The 25,532-nt window shown below is 40.0% G+C and overlaps 1 protein-coding gene across 6 annotated transcripts in view; it reads left to right on the top strand.

The window, feature by feature from the left end:
- Positions 1–4,314: 4,314 nt before the first annotated feature.
- Positions 4,315–25,532, top strand: part of PTPRR (protein tyrosine phosphatase receptor type R) — a 253,812-nt gene continuing 232,594 nt past the window's right edge. For 4 of the 6 annotated variants that reach the window (XR_014803634.1, XR_014803633.1, XM_084956338.1 and 1 more), the window contains exon 1: positions 5,271–5,472. Coding sequence is in view for 2 of the 6 variants with exons in the window: in XM_084956338.1 (XP_084812464.1) it covers positions 5,415–5,472 (58 nt within the window). In the remaining 4 variants the exon portion in view is untranslated. Of the gene's footprint in view, positions 4,470–4,538; positions 4,751–5,270; positions 5,473–25,532 lie in introns of those variants that run through there. The other 2 variants (XM_084956339.1, XM_021091990.2) reach the window with 2 other exon arrangements.

The following is a 25,532-nucleotide window of genomic DNA, read 5'->3' as shown; positions in this document are numbered from 1 at the left end:
ACCTAATTTTCTCTTAGAATATATATTGTTGTGTTTGTGTGTGTATCAGACACTTTTAATAGATAAATCTTAACAAAAATAGAGCTGTAGAGCTGTGTTAAGTTGTAAACTTTGGTTGTCATTAACTATCTTGATTAAAGTCTGTTTTTTGAGTAGAAAACACTGCATTTTCCATTTAAGCCTTGAAGTCTATCCATTCACCAGGGAGGCAGGGAAGCAGCATTGTTAACAGCACGGCATGAGAGACCACCAGTCCTGAATTCTAATTCCAGCTTCACCACTTCCTGGATGACCATGGGCACATCACTAGCCTCATCAAGTTTGTTTTTTCTTCCATCACAAAAGGAGAATAATACCTCCCAGAGCTCTTGTGCGAGTTAAATGTAAAAATACATGTTTTATAAATTTTAGTGCTTTTCTTCTTCATTCTTAGTGCCCTTTCTCTTTCACTGTCTTCTTCACTGTATGCTCATGCAGAAGGATAGATTGCCCTGCTTTTTTGTGGTTCAGAAAAATGTATTTTAAATTAACGGTGCATCCACTCCTCTGAACATATCTTTGCCCATGGATTTGCATTTCACTCCTTTGATTCTGAGCCATTCCACTCTGAATAAGCTTAATTCACATAAATTCTTTAATTTGTAAAGATCAATTGTCCCTCTTCTTTTTCCTCTTATGTATAGTTGATCTCTTAGGCAAAAGGAAAGAGACTTTGTGATTGAGGAAGTATCTCTGTAACGGATGGGGAGAGCAATGAGATCTCAATGAGATGTTGGTCACTGTCACCTGTTGCTCTTGCACACATTCAAAAGTTCTTTGAATTTATTTCACTACTTCACATCTCTTCCACAGGCTCACAACCCCATGACCTCTCTCTTCATGTAGAGCAGTTGGAACGTACCTCTCCAGCTCGACTCGGTTCATGTACTGTTCTCCACTAATGGTCCCTTGCCTGCTACACATCCTCACCTCTGCTTCCCCCATCCATAGAAGGATAATCTCCTCTATCTAGATCTTCTTTACCTTCAGCATCTTTCTCATAAGTTCTTCTAAGCATGATTCTACCTGCTGTCTGTCTTTGTGCACTAGATGCTTGACCCTAGTAGCCACTGCCACAAGCAATGTCTCATCCTTTCGGAGACAATCTCCTATGGGTGTTTCCCATCACAGAGCTTTACTGCCAGATCCAGGGTCAGTGTCTCCTGCCCTGGCTGTGATCTAATTCTAGTGAGCCTCCTACCACTGGCACTATTTATTATATGTGAAGTAGTCTGTCATAGTGCTTTGATATCAAATTATTTAATTGCACATCCTAACTCTATCAGTTTGCCTTTTGGTTGATTACCTACTACTTGATTTGGGGCAAGTTACCTCTCTGTGCCTCAGTTGTCTCATCTCTAAAATGAGATGTTGATATTTCCTCCTTGCAGGGATACTATTAAATGGGACTTCCATATGCTTAGAACAGAGCGTGGCACATAATCGGTGTTAGCTCTCATTATATTTAAATAATAATCATGATCTAAATAATTTAAATAGGAAACTCTAATAGTCAGGAAATCCACCCTCTTTATTTAAAGTGTCCTAGGGAAAGATGGCCAATATAAATGGTTGTCATCCATTTATCGACAAGTGAATGTGGAGGCTCCTTGTGGTTATATTTGGTCTGAGGACAGGCTCTAAAGGGCTTTTCTCCTCTATAAATTCTTCCTGATTCTCACCTCATAAGGAGCAGACTTTGTATATTTTCTGGGGAGAAAAAGTCCACTTGATACTAATTTTCTGTTTCTCTTTCAAAATGTAAATGATTTCCCTTAGGACACAGCTCTAGAGGCCAGTACTAATTTGCATGACTCTCACACCTTAATTTCCATGCTTCTTTACATTGAAACTAACTTTTTAAAACCCCTGGTGCCATTTGTTAAACAAGGTTCTTCTCTAAAACACCAAGTTGCCATCACTCGTGTTCAGTTGCAGAGTCAAGGGAAAGCACTATCTACCGACTCCGAGAGAATATGTCTCATAGGACTAAGGGGTTGGCTTTTTCACTAATTGGCTAATTCACTTATGGCCCTTTGACTTCACATGTCATGGGATCAAATCTATTGAAGGTATATTAGGTCCGTTCACTAAGTAATAGGAATTTTTTGGCTCCTTTATCTTTCCTCAAGTAAATTAATAATGAAGGTCCAGTCACCAAAATTACATCTCACCCGAGGTTATTTTTACCATGCTGAACTATTCTAGCAGTATATCTAGTCGAATTAGAAATTGGAAATTCTGCTGTGAAGGTGATTTTTGTGCACAGTTTAATAATTCAGCTACCCGAACCCCTGGGCAAACTGAGTATCTAGCTGACTGCTTGTTGGCAAAGTCACAGACAATTATGTTCCTTGAAACTTTAAATGTCCCCCCAAATAAATGTTGGAATTATCTGTGTGAAAGCACGGAGCATGACAGTGGCATTGTTTTATTACCATATGTGCATTTTCTTCTTGGAGACTTATGCAAGTGTGGTCATTTGTTTTTTGTTGTAGGGAGGAAGAAAATAAGAGAAGCCTGCCCACTGTAAGTGGGCGACAGTTATTTCTCCTCCTTTCTCAGCCCTGAACCAATTCTAGACCCTGATGTTTGAGGAGAAGGGATATTCGTCTAAGCTTTCAACACAGCTAAATAAGTTATGTCAAATATCTATTTAGTAAGAATTCCAAAGAGTTGGGACAATTGTCAGTACTGAATTTTATCAATTAATTGCTTTTAATGTATTTGTTATTTGAGCACCTATTTGTTGGGTGAGGCCCTGTTCTCATCAGGCCCTGTACACATCAGTGAATACAGTTGTCAAAGATAACTGCTCTTAAAGAAGTTGGATTCCATTCCAGAGGTGGGAAGGGCCGGGTAGAGAAATAGACACTAAATGATAGATATAATAAGTAGTTCTTTTGGTATGTTAAAAACCTGCTGAATCCTGTAGGAATAGGAGACTATGGAAAAGTGAATCTGAAGTAGTTACAGAGATTTCAGCTTAGAGAGGTTTGGGGTAAAATGGTTGTGCCACAGAAATAGTGCATGACACACCCATGTAGGGCCATGGAGGAGCAGGGAGAATAAAGCTGCATATATCTCTATTTTCAGCATAGACATCCTATCAAGGTATTAAAAATACATTTAATTCTCCCCTTTCTCTCAGCTGTTGGAATGCAATTCCTAGCCATGTCTTTCAGCGCTGGAGATAAAATAAATTATAAAGGAAATGATACTGCCTGGGCTCTCAGATCCTGTAACATCCTGCCTAATTTAAGCTCTTATGGGTAGCATATTTCCCATGAGTGTCCCAATTTACAGTGGATGGCGGAAGAAAGCATTGAATGAGATGCACATTTCAGTTCAACAAGCACTTATTATACCTCTTGTTTCTCTAGAACAACTTTATTCCAGTTTAAGTGATACAAAGACACGGAAGTTCTCATGGAGGCTTCACCTGTATTGTGAGAGGAACCAAAGATAAATGAATATAAAAGAAAAATGTGGAGTTCCTCCGGGGGGGGAGGGGGGCTAGAGGTTAAGAATTCTGCATTGTCATTCTTGTGGCTTGGGTTTGATCCCTGGCCCAGGAACTTCCACGTGCCATGGGCGAGGCCAAAAAAATAGATAAAAATTTTAAAAAAGAAAAATATGAGGCAATGCTAAGCCAATGTGTATACCTTCATGAGCGGAAGAAAAAGATTGTCCTGTGGAGTTAGCCCAGGGCTTTCTGGAAAAGTGGGACCAAGGTTAGACTTTTTTGAGTGTGGTAGTGAAGCAAGTGAGAGTAATTGGGAAGGGGCAACAGCATCCCATGAAGACACAGAGGCAGAAAGGTTAGTGTCCCTGGGGTGGTTCAGGGAGAGAAGTCTAGCCAGAGGACCTCATGGCTAGGAGTAATTAGCCACTGGACTAAGAGAAGGATCTCCAAGCTCCAGGGGTTTTGATGAGGAGGAACAACACATCTGAGATTGTTTTATGTTTTCGCCTCCCAAGAGATGCAGAGCTGGACGGGTGCTGCAACCAGCCCTGCAGGGCAATGGGAGAGCCTGAAAGAGGGACGGAGCCGTATAACAAAACACACAAGACCCTTTTACATTAAGAAAGTGGGGCACCAGGAAGCACTCTGTTCCGCAGAATGAAGGCCCCTAGGCTTTAGCCCTCATGAGTGATACATAAGGGAAGGTGGCATAAGTTAATGAGCAAAATCAGGTGCAGGTAATGATAAAGCTTTCTCTTAGTGGTTGTGCTTTTGCACGTGCGCCAAATTTGTTTACTGCAGAGTTCAGCAGTTTCAGAGGTCTCCAACAGCCGGGAGGAGCCCGGTTGCAGAGGTGATTCTATTATTCTTCACCTTAGAAACTAAAATGGAGACTAAAGATAATTCTCTCCAATAATCAGAAAGATGCCTTGTCCTCAGTTACATGGATAGATCGTATTGGTCTGTAAGTATGGTCCGAGTTCTGTCACTATGGCCTTAGATTTTGAGCTGGAGTCAGGAGAAAGTTGAAGAACAGGGATTGTGCTGGAGAGAGGGGGAAAGGGAAAGAAAACGGAGGACGTGTTAGAAGGCACCCCCAGGATATGCATTTACCGCAGACACTCAGCCGGCTGGCGCCTGAAAGCTTCCCCTGGCAACCCTGCTCAGCAAGACACCTGTGCTCTGTTCCCACAGGCAGCCTGAAAAAATGGGCAACCTGCGGCCGGGAAGCGTCAACTCCCAGCGGTGAGCTCTGTCCACGTGTAAACCAAGACTGGGGGGAGGACTAGGAAGGGTTTGGAGGTTGACACTTTCCAAAGCACACTCCTCCGGCCCTCATCTAGTCCCACCCCCCCAGGTTTAGGCTGATGCTCTATATCCGAGACCGCCCCCAAGAAGCTGCCCCCACCCGGATCCTCTCCCCGGCAGCAGAGCCAGCTCTCCCCGCAGCCGCCGCTAAGACCCGGAGAAGTGGAATTTCACTTTGAAACTCCCGTGCGGCGCGAGGGCCAGCCCTGGGCATGCTCAGTAGCCGCGGCGCGGCGGGGCTGCTGCTCGCAATGCGCTGGCCCCGGGCTCTAGGGCTGGGGCGGGAGTCCACCCCGCCTTCCCTGCCGCGGCTGCGGAGCTTCCAGCAGGCCGAGCAGTAGCGGCTCCGAGCGCCGCGGCCCCCGCCCTGCGCCGCCCCACTCTCCCACCCCTCCTCCTCCCCGCCCTCGCCTCCTCTCCCAAGGAGGCGAAGCTCGTGCTTCCTTCTGTCCGCGCCACACACCGCTCGGCCAGCCCCAGCCGAGGACCTGCGAATGAATCCCAGAGACCAGAGGACCCTCGACGGGGGCTCTTTCCAGTAGCACTTTGCCTGAAGTGGGGTCGTGGTGGAGTTTCTCCTCTACCTCTCGATGCAAACACTATGCGGAGACTAGTCGGTTTCCCTGCGTTCTGCCTGCTTCTCAGTCTTCATGCTGCAGGTAAGAGGTTGCCGGCGCAGAGCTAAGGATGCGATGGGAGACTGCACATGCTTGAGGACTCTAGAAGAGCCTGCCTCGCAAAGAACGCCTTGGGAAAGCAGAGCAGGACAGTGTTGACAGGGAAGGGGTGAGGGAGTCATGCACCTGTTGGAAGACCGAGGCCGAAAACTTAAGCTTAAAAATCAGCTTTTGATTTTTCCTTACCTTCTATGAATTATAGTGAACAATTTTAATACGAATACAGGTTTGCTTCTTCTAACCCTCCACTCCATCCAGACTCCCAGATTCTGTTCCTGGGGTCTGCACTTGACTGCCAGTTTTTCAGGAGACAGACAAGACATCCTGCTGGATGTAACCTTTTCTACTGCAGCGGCTACATCCATAAGGTCTCTTGGTTTAGCGAGAACTCGCAGGGATGCATTGGCTGTAACCTGATGGACCACATCTCCGCCCAAAAGATCGCGAAATACACGGTTCGCATTTTTGGTGCCGCTCCGGGCTCCTTTGGCCCCTGCTCTTGTCAGTCGAATTTTCTAAACCAATAAGAGGAACGAAAGGTTTAAAAGACCGTCTTTTCTCTTTCAGCATCATGGTCCGTTTCGGAGGGCACTAGATAGAAACCCAATCACTTTAAAAGCTGACAGACCAGGGTAAACACTGTCCCTGGGACAGATTTGCTGAGGTCTAGCCGAGAGAGACAGTGAGACTGATACCCACATATAAATACATTTGGCATCAGAACCAGTATCAGGTATCCTATAGAAGCAAACCTTAGGAAGTTCCTGGGGAATTTTATATGTGATGTCACTACAGATCCTGCTTTTTGGATACATGCAGTCTGTGTGTAATGCAGGGACTTACTGGATTGAATCCTTTATCATTTTTACACACACGTGAACCAAAATAGAATATGGCAGAGAGATTTTAGGAACCCTACTGCGACAGCAGTTGTCCATGCAGTAGTCCTGTGTGTAGCAATCAAAGACTAGGTGTTTTCTCTGAGCTTGCCTGTCATCCGGCCACACATATTCATTCCTTCTTTCAACCAACATTTATTGAGTATGTACTACACTCCAGGAATAATGAATAAAAATAATGATTGCAAAATTACAGTTTTCATGGTATGTTTTAAAAAGAGTAGGTGAGTCCTTTTCTATGTGGGCAGTAATGAGAGTGAAATATGGTACTTCCTTATTTCTAGCTAATGCTATTTTCATGTATTGTGAATCTCTTGAACAAGTAATGTATAGGAACATTTAGGCTATAATTAAGTACCCGTCTTAATTGTTATAATTATGATGTTATAATGGTGAATTTTCAGTAGTTCTTTGGCACCTTTTCAAGACTAGAAAATAACTATGACTTGGTCATTAAATCATTTGCAAACAGTTATAGTGAATCCTTTTTTTACCACATACAATTCTTTAATGTTGAAATATGGGATGAAAACATACACTTTAGGTTGCCTTCAGTTACATTATTATTTAATTATAGTATTGATACAAACATCTATTACAAAAAAAGGCCTCAATTCCTGTCAAGTTTAGGAATGATTTAGCTGGTCTTTCAAAAATGTTAGTTATTTTTTAAAAATGAATATATAGCATTTTAAAGATCAGATTTAATATATCTTGAGTAATTACAGCTTAGAAGTTATAAATAAACTTAAGACTAAGCAGGTGGAAACATTTCTAAATTTATTGTAGATGAACATTTGGAACTAAGAAAACAGAGGACTTTTGTTCATTTAAGAAGAAACCTAAAAGTCTGTAGCCCTAGATTATACCTGGAGCTCTGCCAAAGGGTGTATTGCCAAAGACAAACCAATCCATTTCTACTTTGACTTCTTAATTTGCAAAAAAAAAAAAAAAAACTTATTTTATCAGTTTGAATTTAGTAAGGCAATGCATGGAAAGCTATCCTCAGATTTCAGTTGCAAGATGCTATATGGCAATTAATTGTATTCCTATTTAATACAGTGCTTTTGATAGGTGTTTTTTCACAGCAGATTGTAAGTTTAATATTGTGGTTGTCTTGCCAGTTTTCATTTTGAATGCATTTTAATTTAAACAGCAATTTGTGGGTCACAAGCTGTCACCAGATTAAAATTCATCACAGTTATCCAAATAACACTGTTAGAACTTTTCATTAGGACTGAAACAAACGAGAGATGTCTTGATCTAAGCTCCTGTAGATTTAGGTAATAAGAAAGTAAGTGAGTGGGAAGACAAAGATCAGGAAGTCACTCATTATCCCTACTTGTTGAATATCTGCGTTTGTTTCTCTTACAGAAGGCTCTCCTCTCAGGATAGAAGCGGGTTTTATAAAGAAGGGAAATGAATTCTATACAGTCAAGCCTCTTTGACTGAAAAGCTAATTGACCCATTTTAGTTATGCCCAGAGTACCAGCAACTACTTTTTGCTCATAGGACTGATGACTGGTTGGAGCCTTTAGGGATGGGAGAAATTGGCTGACAGGATGTGGGTGCTCTTCTTAGCCATACTTGGAACTGTTGACTTCAATATAGTCAATTCTCGTAATGATAAGGAAGCAGACTGTTTTCAGCTTAAGTGCCATCTCCATTTATTTGGTCATGATTGCCTGAGTCACTATGAAAAATTTAAAAAATAAATTCTGACCAACCCTCAGTTCTGATTGACTCAAGAGGGAAAAGTGCTATGGTCTGCTTGTGGTGTCTACAGGAACAAAGAAGGGAATGGGGGAACAATACTGTGTAATTAGCATCGGGGTAAGATAACTCCGACAAATTACTGAACATGGAGCTTGTTAGAGAATTCACTCAGCTCTATCCATTTCAGCTGATTCTTATAGATGTCCTTAATAAGAAAAGTCAGTTGTCTGTCTCATTGCCTGCTGTACTATGATCCATTAAATGGCAGATAGTAAAGTAACTACTTTAGCTAGTAAAGTGCCAGTTAACAGTATAGTCAGGCCCGGGTTTCCAGGCCTGTTATCACACATTGTGATAAAATTCTACGCTGGTTTTGACAGGTAGGATTGACAGGTGAGGCCACCACTGAGACGGTGGTGCCAGATCCTTTTTAACCAACTGTACTTTACTCCTCTGTGATCCAACATACTGTATAAACTGCAGATGAAAAGAGCACTCCAAGGAACATCCAAGAAGGAAGGCTAAGCCAATAATATGGATGATTAAAAAAAATTATGTGGAAGAGCCACAGGTAGCTTATTTTCTTCAGTGTTTTTTTTGTTGTTGTTGTTGTTGTTGTTTTTTTTTTTTTTCTTTCTTTGCCCAAAGAACAATTCTGTTTGGGGAGGTGTTATTTATTTATTTATTTTTAACTCAATACACTTTTATATTTATAGTTGTACAATGATCATCATAACCCAGTTTTACAGCGTTTCCATCCCATCCCTCCCCCCAACCTGTCTCCTTTGGTAACCATGAGTTTTTCAAAGTCTGTGAGTCAGTGTCTGTGCTGCAAAGAAGTTCATTGTATCTTTTTTTAGATTCCACACACAAGTGATAGCCTATGATGTTTGTAAAGTCTCACTGTCTGACTACCATCACTTAGCATGATAATTTCTAGGTCTATCCATGTTGCTGCAAATGCCGTTATTTCATTTCCTTTTATGGCTGAGTGATATTCGTTTGTATATATGAACCATATCTTCTTTATCCACTCCTCTGTCCATGGCCATTGATGTTGCTTCCATTTCTTGGCTATTGTATATAGTGCTGCAGTGAACATTTGGGATACATGTATCTTTTTGAGTTATGGTTTTCCCTGGATAGATGCCTAGGAGTAGGATTGCTGGATCAAATGGTAATTCTATTTTTAGTTTTTTTGAGGAATCTTCATACTGTTTTCCATAGTGGTTGCACCAGTTTACATTCCCACCAAGAGTGGAAGAGGGTTCCCTTTTTTCCACACCCTCTCCAGCATTCACTGTTTGTAGACTTTTTGATGATGGCCATTCTGACTAGTGTAAGTGGCTTTGGTTTGCATTTTTCTAATAATTAGTGATGTTGAACATCTTTTCATGTGTTTTTTGGCCATCTGTATGTCTTCTTTGAAGAATTGTCTGTTTAGATCTTCTGCCCATGTTTTGATGGGGTTGTTTGTTTGTCTTGGTATTGAGCTACAGTAGGTGTTTATAAATTTTGGAGATTAATCTCTTGTCAGTTGCTTTGTTTGTAAATATTTTCTTCCTTTCTGTGGGTTGTATTTTCATTTTGTTTAGGGTTTCCTTTGTTGTGAAAAAACTTTTAAGTTTAATTGGTTCCCATTTGTTTATTTTTGTTTTTATTGTCATTACTCTAGGAGGTGAATCTGAGAAGATACTGCTGTAGTTTATGTCAGAGAGTGTTCAGCAAGGGAGATGATATTTATTGGGTAATATTTTAGTTGCAAAGGGGAGTGAGTGTCTTGGGATATCATCAGATTCTCAAAAAGCTTTCTTTTTCCTGGGGAATATTTTGCTAAAAAACACAGAAGCTGACTTCAATGCATTACTCTCACCTCAAGCTTTGGAAAAGGTTCTTTCAGATTTCCACATTGTACTTACTCTCCGGCCTATCTGGACAGCACAAAGAATGCCTTCAATCTGTCTTATGAAGATGCCTTTTAATTTGCAGAGAGGTGCATAGTCAGCTTCTCTAGTCTTTGAGAAGGAAGGGTTCCTGTGATGGGACCAGGAGAATCAGGGAAGTCATTTGCAGAAACACTACCTTGCAGGAAAGGGTAGACAGATAGGAAAACGATATGTTTTAAAATGTCTTTTCTCAATGAAGAGGCCATTAGAACTCCAGAATACATTTTTCCAGTTCAAAAATCACTCAACATAGTCCTTAAGATGGCCCAGTTCTGTTGTTCTCCCCCCCATTATCTCTCTGATACCATTTCTCCCTCCTTTCCTCATTTTTTTGTCTCTCTCCAGCCACAGCAGTCTCCTTACCTGTTCCAAGAAAATCCCAGGCACTTACCCCCCAAAAAGTTTTATTTATTTCTTTGCCTGAAATATCCTTTCTCCATATTTCCATGGCTTAATGTGAGATCTTTGCTCAAATGTTACTTTCTCAGTGAAGCCCTCACTGACTGACTATTCTAATTAATATTTCATATTTCCTCCCCCCCAAAGCCCTCACTATCCCGTCCCTGATTTGCATTTTTACCAGAAGTCTTTCACCATCTATCACTTTACCAGAAGTCTTTCACTATCTAGCTAAATACTTGTTTTATTAATAAGGTTCCCTCTCTCCCCATTAAAATGTCAAGTTCCTTGAAGGCACAGCTATTTATCTGCTTTGTTCACTGCTGTATCCATTGAAGATCATGCCCAGCCTAACATTGAGGGCCAGTACCTGGCATAAAAGCTACTACAGATTAAATAAATACATTGAATAAATAAAAACAGTAGCATAATATTTCTTTCTTTCTTCTTTTTTGTCTTTTTGCCTTTTCTAGGGCCACTCCTGTGGCATATGGGGGTTCCCAGGCCAGGGGTCAAATCAGAGCTGTAGCTGCCAGCCTACGCCAGAGCCACAGCAACGCAAGATCCAAGCTGCATCTGTGACCTACACCACAGCTCACAGCAATGCCAGGTCCTTAACCCACTGAGCAAGGCCAGGAATCAAACCCTCAACCTCATGGTTCCTAGTTGGATTCGTTAACCACTACACCACGATGGAAACTCCAATACCATAATATTTCTGATCTTCTCTTTTTGCAATTAATTTCTTCTTGAAACTCATGCAAGGCACCTAGTCAACTTGGCCTTCAGCAGAGCTCATTCATCCAAAACTCAAGTTGCTCCCCAGGAGCTTCACATGCCCAGGGGATATACCATCTCAGGTTTTGCTACTGTTGGGGACTGAAGGGCAACTAAGAATGGGCTTGAACTACTGATCAACTCAGTAGCAAACTCCTTGCAACTGGTTGTCAGATGTTGTACAGCCCAAATGCTTTGCTGGTTGGCTGTGTTTTCACCTCTTAGTAAAATGCCTTTTACATATGAGAATGGCTATGGTAATAAGAGAGGATACATAACAGCTAATTTATAAGCAGGGATTAAAGTGCTAGGATAAACCTGTCTGCCTCTTTGGCATTTAAGAGGTATATATATATTTGAGACCACCCATTCCTAGCACCATAGAAATTACATATTCTATCGGAGATCACACCCTAACTAGGACCTTCTAAAAATTCTAGGATGCATTATCCACATTCAGAACTTCAGTTCTTTGTTTTTCAGCTACTTCTCTGCCAACTCTAATCTTCATCCTGTTATCCTATGGGTGAATGTAATTTTTCTTATCAATCAGTATTTACAGTGTTTATCTAATTTGGTGTCTTTCTGAATTTTGAAAATTCTCCTCATTGATTTCCACGGCCACTAGTTTCTAGCTTCTCTGTTATCGAACTAGCCATCCCTCAGTTGTACTTTCAGGTTGTCTACTGAGCATTATTTAATAGTCCGTGCTCACTAGAATTCATGTGTATTTGATCTTTTTTTCACCTCTTTTCCCTCTATACAGTCTCTCTGGATGATTATATTCAGACCTACATATCAAATATTCCTAAATCCATATTTCTGTCTCAGATATTTCTCCTGAAATTCAGGAATTACAGTTACCTAGGAGTCATTGGATATCCCACAAGTAATATATATCCAGCTGTTAATACTCAGCATTTCCCATCACAGTTGCTTTTATTGCTATGTTTCCTATCACAGTGAATAACACTGGGATCCCCCACAGTCACCCAAGCCCAAAATTAATAACTCGTACCCTACCTTTGCTGCTTTCATGCAAAAGGTCACCAAGTCTTCTCACTAACACTTCTCTTTGGTTGTCCACATCACTGCCTTGGGATAAGTGCTTATTTCTCATATGGTATCTTACCTTAACCATCATATCCATCTTCCATAATAATGTCAGAGGTAAAACTCAGAAAAGCATACCCAGTTACGTTTGCTCTTTGTAAAATTCTCTAACACAACTATTTCCTTTTCTCTTAGAATAAACCCAAACTCAGCATGGGCAAGTCTTTTACTCGCCAGTCTTTCTTCATTCTTAATCCCCGTCATCATGCCCTGCTTTGCACACTATTATCATACCAAGATAGATTTCTTTTGGTTTGCCATGCCTGTCATCCTTTTCACATACTGTTCAATTTATCTTTAGTGCCCATACTCTCCTACTTTTTCTAGATAACTTTTTCTCCAACCTCAAATCTTAGTCGAGCGTTGCTTACTTTGAGAACCCTTCCTGTGACACCCTGCATCATTCAAGTAGCTTTCCTAGGTTTTCCTTTGGGGCCCTACATATTTCTCTATTAATGCATTTAACCTGAATATTTAAATTTTTTGAGGACACCATAATTGTAGCTTTTATCTCTGTATACCAAAGACATGGAACTGTGCTTATTATCCAGTCCGCCATCTATAAATGTTCCCCTGTGGTGCAGGGGGTTAAGGATACAGTGTTGTCACTGCAGTAGCTCAGGTCTCCACTCTGGTGTGGGTTCGATCCCTGGCCTATGGATGCCACAAATATAGCCAAATAAATATTCAGTGAATGAATATATTCAGGATGTATTTGGCAGAATAAATTATGGTATTTCATTTTCATGACCAAAACTCCTACTATTGCTCTTTCAATCCAATTTACATTTATTGGTTACCAAGAAGTGGAAATGGGACAGAAAAGCTTTCATTTAAACAGTCTATTTAAGATAAGTCTGTGTTCCGTGGGCATGATGCTAGTTGTAGTGGACTTGTGTGTTGAACTCCTAGGTAGATAGCCACTCCTGTGTGATTTTCTAGGACTACTGTAGGATGGGAATGAGATCAATGTCTTTATTTTAAACAGATCCGGGAATTAGGTAACATACAGAGCATGATAGTTATCACTAAGGAATGGACCCAGAACTCTTCCTAACTGATTACTGATTGGTATTCATCTGTCTTGTAATAGCAAACATGAGCCACTTACAAGTGCAGAATCAGGTGGGAGTGTGAGTCAGTGGGTTCAGTAAGTCAAGACCAAAAATAATGCAACCCTCCCTTGCTCCCACAAACAAAACCCAAACCATCACAGAAACTTGCGAGTATTCAGATGGTTGTGTACATTTTTTCCACTTTTTATGAATAGACAAAGTCTTTATAAAACCACAAACATTTTTTCTTATGGGAAACACACTTATACCTAAAAAACTGGTATGAATTAGAAAAAGCCACTTTTTATGAGATGATGGGATCCCACATCAAACACTCATTTATTATCATCATTAGTAATGATAATAAGAATGTTATGTTTCATGGGCCATATATCATTACATCTCTTAAAAGCTGTGTGCGCATCCTGATTTAAAAGGTAGATAAAGCCATTTTTCCCTTCAAAGGATGATTTTTAAAGATCCCACTTGGCCATGAGTTCATTCTTCATCTTCAAAGCACTTCCAAATGCTGACACACTTAGAGTAGCATTGATATTTCCCAACATAAAGGGTTTTAATAGCCTGAAATTTTTAATGGTAAAATATTATTTTAAGATCAGATTTCCTAATGGTTATTCACCAAATTGTGTAAGTGTCTATTACTGAGATGGTATTTGCCACAGAATGACAGTTATAAAACTTATGTTGTGACTATTAGCACTTGCCATTTAAATATTTTTCTACTCATATTGGCTATCTAGACTTTTCTCCTAATCAAATCCCATTTGACTTCAATTTATTAAGATGTGGATATCCATTAAAATTGTGGCCACATGGACCAACAACAAAGCAGGACTAGTTGTTTATGTGAGGCAGCAGTCTAGATCAATATGTCTAATTGCACTGAAGTAAATGCCAAATTCAGAAGGGACATGAATCCCCCCCAACCCATTTCAGTCCTGAAACAGTGCCCATTTGCTGACCTGAATGTGCAGAATGATTTAAGGCAGCCCTACAATCCTGATTATTTAGGAAAGAGCATTAAATGAGCACATAGTTAGTGTCTCACAGTGATGTACTGGCCTGTGCAGCACCATGTAGAGAGCAAGACTCTACTGCTATTTCTCCACAGTAACAACCCAATTCCTGATGGAGACTGGAGGGAAAATACGCATAATTGCACAGAGTCAGCTCCCATCCCTGGGTTCCTTTCACTGACCTGAGAAAGATGCTCAAATGCAAAGGATGCCAAACATAATATCATAATAAGTTGGTTTGAAAGGCCATCAATCCGTCAATATAAAGGTGTGGTTTTAAGTTGAAGTATTTACTTTCTTTGTCTTGTTCATTTAAAACAGGGTTTTTATTCTTCCTGGAAGGAAGCGATAGAGCTTAAGCAGAGAAGAAGAGAGAAAATTGAAATAAGGGAAAAAGTGGTATATTTTAGATAACTCTTATTAGCAGAATTCTGTAGTGGTAAAGAGAGCAGGGATATTGTGGTCAGGCTAATATCCAGGCACTATCACGTACCGTGTCTGTGACTTAGGGCAATTTACTTAATCTTTCCAAGTCTCAATTTCCTCTCCTTTTTTTATGAAGGTATAGTTGATTTACAATGTTGTGCCAATTTCTGCTATGCGGCAAAGTGACTCAGTCATACATACATATATATATATATGCATTTTTTAAATATTATTCCTCATCATGGTCTATTCCAGGAGACTGGGTAATAGTTCCCTGTGCTATACAGTAGGACCTCATTGTTTATCAATTTCTTCTTTATTTTATATTTTTATTTTTATTATAGTTGATTTACAATATTGTCAGTTTCTGCGGTACAGCAACGTGACCCAGTCATTCACACACACACACACACACACACATTCTTTTTCTCACATTATCCTCCATCATGTACCATCACACTAGATATAGTTCCCTCTCCTATACAGCTTATCCACTCCAGATACAATAGTTTGCATCTACTAACCCCAAACTCCCAGTCCATCCTACTCCCTCTCCCTCGGCAGCCACGGGTCTGTTCTCCACGTCCATGAGTTTGCTTCTTTTCTGTAGATAGATTCATTTGTGCCATATATTAGAGTCCAGATATAAGTGATATCATACGGTATTTGTCTTTCTCTTTCTGACTGAACTTCACTTAGTATAAGGCACTGTGTACTATACAAGTGTAGGGTTGTTGTGTATTAAACAGGGTAATAAAATGTAAAATTAACTGCACATGTCTTACATGTAAGTGCCATGTAAATGTTAGGTATTATTTGATTAGGGGTGGGAGAGGTCAGATGGCAAGAAGACAGCTAGTATCTTGGAGCAATTTCTCATTCTTTTTGTGTTTGAGCCAATGCTGGAGAAGCATACATACCCAAGAGAGACCTTGGATTCCAAGGCTTTTTGGGTTTTTTTTTGTTTTCCAATCACGTCTTACCTGCATAGTTTTCCTCTACCTTTGGCATGAGCCTTACTAAATGTGGAGGTTTGTGATAGACTGTGAAGCTCTAAAACATCCACTTATCACTTTTTGCCACTGAAAGACTGGAGAGATCCTGGCCAGGCCCAGAATATCAGATTTCATTCTCTCAGCCCTTCTTCAACACCTTCCACCAAGCCCCTTGAAAAATAATTGGACTTTCTACCCCCTAAAATTCACCTCACCCTCAAGTTTCTCTCCTAATGCCTTAACTAAAAGTGCCATCTAAATATGGTATCTAACATATGTCTTTAGCAAGTATCTGTTTAAATGAATGTAAAATGCAAATTTTTCTTGGGTGTAGCGGATGGTGAGTGAAAATATGTAATATTTTCATAAACATCATAAATGTGAAATATCTGGTTCTTATTGCACTGCCTTGCTTAGCAGATGGTCCAGACTTGTCCTAGGTGCCACCCTCCTAACTAGCCTCTCGAGGGACCAAGAAAAGGTGAGAAGTTCAAGCATGTGATCAGGGCTGCAAGTCACAGCTATAAGGACCTCTTCCAGGATTGCTGCTCTGACAATCCTTCTCCTTTAGTGACCAACCGACACTCTCCTGCTTGTTCTTTGTAGCTCGTGGAACTTCTAGACCATTGGGCTCAAGGTCCACATGGAAGACAGCCTGTGGTTCTATGGACACCGGGGAAGGCAGGGCTGTTTGAGCATATCGGAAAAGCAGGAAGGGCCGTGGAGCTAGGAAGACCTTTTATTGGAGATTGTCAAACACAGCCTCAACCTGTTCATAGAACTACTCATCACTCCCCAGTACCCAGACCCAGCCACACTTGATCTGCCAAGGCTTCTCTCCTGATTTTTGTCTCAGATGTCCTCTTATGTTTAGCTCCAGTCTGTCTCCCTTGGAGACCTGCAGTCCATTAGAAAAATCAGAACTCACTGGGGAAACTTTCATGGTGCTTGCCTCCTCTATGCAAATCCAAGTTCATAGTCAGGGAATGTTTCAGTGCCTCTGAACATTGTGGTGGTTAAGAAGCTCCCCAAGGGAATTCTCCCAGGTGTTCATAGGTCTGGTCCAGTTGGGCCTGGCTCTCATCAGCATCCCTGGGCATCTCTGTCTCTCCAGAGCATCAGAATTTCCCATTAGGTGTCCATTGGTTATTTGAGTGACTTATTTCCTCAAACTGGGAATGGCTCATATTTAGAGTGCTTGAATTATAAATTTATTCATGCTGTTTCTAATTCCTAAATCTGGGCATTAACTGAAGCTGTGAAATATAATAAAAGTTTCCTCTCAGGATAAACATTGAATTTCATAGGGAAGAGACAAATTTCATTATAAGAAAAGAAGGAAAATGCAAATAACTATTTCCTAAATCCCTATGATGTGCAAACTCTGTCCCCAAAGCTTTCTATTAGATAATCTTCGCACCCTTTAAGATTGAAAGTATGTTTGAAATGACATCTTCGTACAGTAGATACAGCAAAAATATACTCTCGCTTATGAAGCATAGTAAAAATAAAAAACTTAGGCTCTAGAATCTGACTACCTGGTTTTGAATCCCATCTCTGCTATTTAATGTTTAAATTTTCTTTGCTTCCCTTTTCTTATCAGAGAAATAAGGCTAATACCATAATAACTCCCTCGCAGGGTGGTTTGAGGATTTAAAGAGTTAATTTATAAGACCTCAGGGCATGGGGGCTGGAGCATTGAATACTTCAGTAGCTTGTAGCTGTAAGAATTATCATAGTAGCATGTAAAAACTTTCATTGGTCCTATGTGTCAAGTTCCATGCTTGAAAAGAAAAAAATGTGCATACTGACTGTCAGCCCATTACAAAGAAATCACTTTAAAGCCTGTTTTTGTGAAGAGTGCCTGTCGTGAAAATCAAATTTACCTGCACCAATTAAAAAATACTAATAGAATCTCTGCCTTATAAATTTAAAAATGCTCATAACTAGCATGTTTATGTTGGAGGAAATAAATGCTGTTTTCCAAACTGAAGCGCTTAAGAGAAAAAAATCCTCTAGCTACCAGAGGTATTGCAATCATTGGCAACCTTTCCGGTAAAGTATCTCTCAGCCTTAGGACTTGAGTAGGATTTGTAGTATCATTTCCCCTGCTGCCTCATTCTGCAAACCATCTCAATGAACAACGTCCAACAGGGGCCAAAACATCCCACTTCTAAGGCTGAGCCCTCTCCATATCCATGGATGCCTTGAAAACTCCATGTGTCTCATGGTTTGCACACTTCAGTTTGAAAGCCAGGTCCACTTGCCTTTGGAGTGTGCGTGGCAGGGGAAAGGGGTGCTTCATGGATTCAGAGTTTCCACACATGCATTCTGGGGATTATGCATCCTGCCTCCCCTCATGTTAAGTTCTAGTGAGTCGGCATAAGTCCCCAGTGGGTGCAGAGTTCTTCCCTGTGCCTGAAGCACAGGTGCCTGAGGTCTCCCATACTTCAGCCCACAGCATCAGCCCCCGCTGCTGGTAGCCCCTCGCCCCTCTCCCACCCTGATGTCTTGAAGTTCACCCTCTGGAGCTGTGTGCTCAGGCTGAACCCCAACCTCCCACTTTCTCCCTCCTCTCCATCGCAGTTAAAGTGTGTAGCTCTTGCTTCTCATTGCAGGAGAGGTCTTTCCTCGACTAGCTCTATTTTAGAAAAGATGTGACACACTGATCCACTCCTGCTAAAAGCAGCTGTTAATTGTATGGACCAGTGTCGTTACTTTCAAGTGATGGATGAAGGGACTAAGACAGGATGGATTGGAAGTATCAACCTGAAGGGCCTACCATGTGCCCCCAAATCCCTAAATGCAGGCAAAGGAGACCAGGACAGGGTCTCTTCAGGTGGCCACTCTGGATCTCCTTCTTCACCCTCCTCTTGCCCTAATACTTGGCCATTTATGGCTCCGAGGTATCACTACTATGATATTATTTTAAGTTTTATATGCTCTAGTGTTCAGATTGCTGTGTTTTCATATAATTCCTAAGCTACTATGAGAATTATTCTTAAAACAGCTGTTTCTTTTTCTTTGTCTTGCAATTGGGGTCCAGCTTTCAAGTCATCTGAAGAACTCTACTATGAAAATGATGGTAATAGTTTATAATTCCTATAAGGATTCAGAAACAATATTTTAACTGTTTGCATAACAATGACTGAGGCATAACAATTAGATTTTACAAACGCACAGAGTGCTTCCTTAGTCGGTGCTGATAGAACTCAATTACAATGATTTCTGCAAAGGCTAGTGTTTCTCAGCTTTCTAGCCATGTGATCATTTCCCCCACTTCCGCATTTCCCCAGAGGGCGTATCTTGATGAAGGTCTTCTTTTGATGGCCGTGGAGAATTTAAGAGGTAGTAGCATTCAATCCTGTCAACCTCCCCTGCAAGCATCCTTTGATTCAGTTCTTCAAGAACTGGGGAGTGTCTGATGGCCTCTGTCTGAGCCAGTGTGAAACTCACTTTCTCTAGCAGCATCCAAGCCCCAGTGGTTTTCACCCCATTTCTTCTTTAGGATTTATGTCTAGTCACACTCTTCCAAAGGGTGTGGTCCTAATTGTATTATATTCCACTCTGTAATGCTTATTTATAAGATGAAATATAATGCTATGAAAGCTGGGCAAAAAAAAAAAAAAAAAAAATTCAGGAAACATGAAACCCTTTCATGGTAACTTTGTGACCAGCATATTGGCACACAGTGTATTTGTCCTGAAATGGCTGTCAATTCTGTGAGTCCCAGATAGAGTTTTCCACTGAGCAGCTCAACTTTGGATGGAAGAGATAAATAGGGAGAATCGAGGGACACCCAGAGTAGTTACAGTGAGCTGTAAGTGGGAGTTAGGAACCACATTTTCTAGTGGCATATTTGAGGGAATATGAGGGAGTGTGTGTATCAAAGAATATGCAGGGAAAGTCTACAAGGTGTCTTAATTAAAATAATTCTTTATTGTAGGCTTCAGGTCCTTTCCTACGTAGAGAAGAATAGAGGCAGCTCTATAAAAGAGACTAGTTACTTTGGTGTTGTTTTTTCATTTTTATTATAGATATACTGGACACATCACTGGTCAGACACGCGAAGCATTTAAATAGTATCAGAGGAAGACACAGAGCTTCCTCATAGGATTATGGTTTTCCATCCCAGAGACCAATGCATAGACTAGATTTTAGGAAAAACACTTCTGGAAAGAGGTGTTCCTTCAATAACAGGCTCTTTTTTGGAGGGCCCATGATTGTTTACAATTTCTGTAAATATAATTCAATTACATTCAATTAAATTTTCTAATTGTTATCTTTTAGAAATAGTCATTTTATTTTATTCTTTATGGCAGAATTACTGATCTGAAGAGGAAGCTTTTCTGTCAAATTGCTTTTTTGGTGTCAGGATATAAAACAAATATGAGCACGTATAAATATATGTATAATACATATAACGTATGCTGTCAGAACATAACTAAGATGTACAAACTGAATTTTACAAAATTGGCTTCCTATGTAGACAGAGCCATAATGGAGTCTTTCAAACCACTGATGTAATTTGCTTTTAAGATTAGTAGGAGTGAGTGTTATGTTCTACCTGAAAGATTATCCTACCAGACCTCAGTTGTCACATGTTGGGGAGGCTGAAGGGTTCACCAGGAAGATTCAGTGCTATTGCTGTGGGTGCTTCTGATTGGAGATTCTTGCTGTGGTGACCTCATGGGTTAGCATTGCCACCAATAGAATTATAGCCCCACTGGATACATCCAAGGATATCGCTTCCAGAAACCCTGCTTCTTTAAGTTCCCAAATGGTACTGTCTTGTACTTATGGAAAAATTTACCTCTTTAGAAAATATCAGCATGCTGAGAAATCTAACTGAATCGAGGTTCTCTTTTACTGGAGTATATTTCTAATCTGGTTGTAGATGTACAAGAACTACCATCATTTTCTGATGAGGAAACTCAGGCTCAGAGCTGTTGAGGAGCCGTGCTCAAGTTCACATAGATGAGAGGGAAGTGGTATTGAAGCTACAATCTAGGTCCCTCATCTCTTAATCCAGTGCTTTATATATATATATGTATATATATATTTTTTTTCTATCGTACAGCCTGGTGACACAGTTACACTTACAAGTATACATTCTTTTTTCTCACATTACATGTTCCATCGTAAGTGACTAGACAGAGTTCCCAGTGCTACACAGCAGGCTCCCATTGCTAATCCATCCCGAAGGCAACATTCTGCATCTATTTACCCCAAGCTCCCAGTCCCTCCCACTCCCTCTCCTTCCTCCTTGGCAACCACAAGTCTGTTCTCCAAGGAAGATATACAGCAACAAGCACTTGTAACAAGCACTTGTAACAATGCTCAACATTACTGATTATTAGAGAAATGCAGATCAAAACTACCATGAGATACCACCTCACGCCAGTCAGAATGGCCATCATTAATAAGTCCACGAATAACAAATGCTGGAGGGGGTGTGGAGAAAATGGAACCCTCCTGCACTGATGGTGGGAATGTAAGTGGGTACAACCGCTATGGAGAACAGTATGGAGGTACCTTCGAAATCTATACATACAACTACCATATGACCCAGCAATCCCACTCTTGGGCATATATCCAGACAAAACTCTATCTGGAATATAATATACGGCACAAAGGAACCTTTCCACAGAAAAGAAAATCATTGCTTTTTTTTAAAAAAAAGTATATTTCTCTCCTTTCTCAGTACTATTAGTTGATATTTTCTAAGTAAACTTTTCACTGGCACGCCCGTGTATTTTTAACTTTTCCTGAGAGGCATTTACAAATCAAATGAGAACTTTGTCATTTCTCATGTAGAAACTCCCAAGGGACTTCCTCGATGTTATCCATTTACATCTCCTTCCTAGAGGAGTGCTGGCAATCTTTGAAGAACAATGACTGTCTTTTTACAAAATGATCAGAGAACAAAGTTGCCTTTTTTTGATTGTTCACTTTTTCAGGTCTCTTTGGTGACCACTGTTTCATCCTTTCGTTCCTTTCACAAGTCACTGACACTGATTTAAACAAGTTGCAATACAAGGATGTATTCTGAGAGGGTGTATGCAAGGCCATTCTACCTTATGCCTCCAGGAATTGCTAACTCTGAATTTGAAATAATGAATCATAAGGTGCTCTAACTCACCATCGTAGTCGCATACATTTCTCTTTTTTCTCTGTTAAAGACATTTTCTGAGGTTATCAAGGTCACATCCAGAATGAAATTTCAGTTGTGGAATTTTATGACCATCGAAACGGGTATTCACAGATAAATGTTGCTTCTGTGATAAACATACTTTTATTTTAAATGCAGATAAGTACCTTTGACAAGCTATTTGCTAAACATTCTTTGAGAGAAACTGTCCCTTGGAAGTGGAGAAAATTGTCACTGAGCATTCAGTGAAGATGAGGAATTCTATTCCACATCTTGTATCAACCTTTTTGTTCTTTATAAGAGCTGTTTCAGCCCTTCTCCGTTCTCCTGGACCATCCTATCTTTCCTCCAGCACCCTCTCTCTCTTATGAGATGATTTTATCCCTTCCTGCACAGAGAAAATAGAAGCCATCAGAATATAACTTGCTCAGCTTCCACAACCAAATCCATTAACAGGTTTCATCTTCTCACCTCTCCCCTACCCCCATGTTATAACAGAAGAAATACCCCTCTTTAGTCTTCTGGGGGAGCTTAGCCTACTCACTATTCCATTTGCCTTCTCCTGTATTTTCCACCATTCCTTCTCAACCAGCTCCTTCCCTCTAACGGTACTAAAATCTCTCCTATCTTCCCTTCCTAAAAATACCCTGTCATCTCTTATCACACCCAGACTTGTTGCAAGAGTTGTTATATATGTCTTTGCTTATTTATCTCTCACTTAATCCTCAATCCAGTTAAATCTAACTTTTGCCCCCTTCCCAAACACATATACTAAAACTGCTTTTATGGTTATGCTGATATGTTTATCACTCATTTGTTAGTGAGATGGTTTTTCGGTTTTGAGGCTGGTTTTTTTTGTTGTTGTTGTTATTTTTTGTTTTTTGCTTTTTAGGGCCACACCCGAGACCTATGGATGTTCCAGGTTAGGGGTCAAAACAACAGCTGCTGGCCTACACCACAGCCACTGCGGCTCAGGATCCAAGCCACGTCTGCAACCTACACCACAGCTCATGGCAATGCTGGGTCCTTAACCCACTGAGCAAGGCCAGGGATCAAACCCACATCCTCATGGATACTAGTCGGATTTGTTTCTGCTGCACCACAACGGGAATTCCCATAAGATAGATTTACATTTAGTGATGAAAAAATGTTTTGATACAGTTTTGAGTTTTAAAAAAAAGTAGCTTAAAAACATAATATAGTTAGCATAGTCTATTGGCTTTTTTTTCTAGAGTATAGTTCTTTGAATTTTAACACATGTATAGATTCGTGTAATCACAATATGGAAAAGTTCAATCACCCCAAAAACTCCTTCATGCTGTCTCCCCCATACCTTAATGGATAAACCCTTGTAATCATTGATTGTCCTCTACCACTAGTTTTTTTCCTTTCGGGAATGTTCTGTAAATGGAATCATGTGACTTTGCAGCTGTCTTCCTTCTCTCAGCCTAATGCCTTTGAGATTCATCCCAGTTGTTCTGTGGATCAATGGTTCATTTTTTTTTAATTGATGAGCAGTGTTCCATTGTATAGATGTATCATTATGTGTTCCATTTATCCATTGAAGGACATTCAAGTTGTTTCCATTTGGAAGCCATTATGAATAGAGTTGCTACAAAAAATTTGTTTATAGACTTTTAGTTTTTATTTCTCTAGGGCAAATATGCAGAAGTGAGATAACTGGGTCATATGGTATGTTTAACTTCATAGGAAACTCCCAAAGTGTTTTCCAGAGTGCCTTTGCATTTTGTATTCCCATCAGCAAGTGAGGAGTCTTCTAGTTGCTCCAGATCCTCTCTAGAACTGAGTATTGTAATATTTTTTCATTCTAGCAATACTAAGGGTTATCATATCACAGTTTTAATATGCATTTCTTTACTGGGCGGATATTCATATGCCTGTTTGCCATTTATATGTCTTTGATATTGGGCCTGTTCAAGTCTTCAGCCCATTTTTAAATTGGTTTGATTTCCTACTGTTGAGTTTTTTGGGTTCTTTATTTTTTCTCACTGTAAGTCTTTTGTTGGATATGTGATTTGAAGTTATTTTCTCCTACTCTGTAGCTTTCTGTTTCATTTTTTTAACAATGTCTTTCACAGAGTCAAAATTTAAAAAATTTTTTTAAAGATTTTATTTTTTCTATTATAGTTGATTTACAATGTTCTGTCAGTTTCTGCTGTACAGCAAAGCTACCCAGTTTTGTATATATGTGTGGGTATATGTATATATTTGTGTGTGCGCATATATATATACTATTTTTCTCACATTACGCTCCATCATGTTCCATCACAAGTGACTAGATATAGTTCCCTGTGCTATATACTTTTTAATTTTGATTCAGTCCATTTTATCAATTTTATCTCTTATGGACTGTGATTTTTGGTGTTGTATCTAAGAACTCTTTGCCTAATCCAAATTATAAAGATTTTCTCCTATATTTTCTTCTAAAAGTTCTAGTTATACATTATATATATTTAGATCTGTGATCCTTTTTGAGTTCATTTTTGTATGACATTTGTGTAAAGATTCATTTTGTTGCAAATGAATGTCCTGTAGTTCCAATATCATTCTGATGAGACTGTCCTTTATTATTTTTGCATCTTTGTCAAAAATCAATGGTGATATTTTCTCTGGATCTATTTTTGAACTCTCTTTTGTTCCACTGATCTTTTTTTCTTTTTAGGGTCTCACCTGCAGCATATGGAGGTTCCCAGGATAGGGGTCAAACTGGAGCTGTAGCTGCTGGCCTACACCATAGCCACAGCAACACGAGATCCAAGACATGTCTGAGACCTTCGCCACAGCTCAAGGCAATGCTGTATCCTTAGCCCACTGAGCAAGTCCAAGGATCGAACCTGTGTCCTCGTGGGTGCTAGTCAGCTTCGTTTCCACTGAGCCACGATGGGAACTCCTGTACCACTGATTTTTGTATTTCTTTCTTTGCTAATACCACACTATTTTGATTACTGTAGTTTTATGTTAAGTCTTAGAATTGGGCAGTGTTATTCTGCCACCTTTATTCAGTTTCAAAATTGTTTTAGCTATTCTATTTTAGAATCAATCTGTGTGTGTGTGTGTGTTTGTGTGTATGTATATATATTATTATATAATTCTGCTCGAGTTTTTATTGTAATTGAGGATAATTAACATCTTCATTGGGAGGAGTCTTCCAATTCAAGAACACAGTATATCTGTCTGTTTATTCAGGTCTTGTTTTACTTTCTCAGCATTTTGTAGTTTTCACATATATCCTATACATGATTTGTTAGGGTTTTACCTAAGTATTTTATTTTCTGTAACTGTTGTAAATATTTTTAATTTCAGTTTTCGCCTGTGCATTGCTAGCTTATAGAAATCCCATTAATTTTATTTTATTTATACTATTTATTTATTTGTTTGTTTTTCAGAGCTGTACCTGCAGCATATGGAGGTTTCCAGGCTAGGGGTCGAATCAGAGCTACAACTGCAGGCCTGCACCACAGCCACAGCAACGCCAGATCCGAGCCACGTCTGTGACCTACACTGCAG

Source organism: Sus scrofa, chromosome 5, assembly GCF_054392235.1.
Source record: "Sus scrofa isolate SSC_HxYL_T2T_F1_AM1 chromosome 5, Sscrofa_HxYL_maternal_Yorkshire_Landrace_v2.0, whole genome shotgun sequence".
NCBI classification, from domain to species: Eukaryota; Metazoa; Chordata; class Mammalia; order Artiodactyla; family Suidae; genus Sus; species Sus scrofa.
This window is presented reverse-complemented; position numbering and strand designations above follow the sequence as displayed.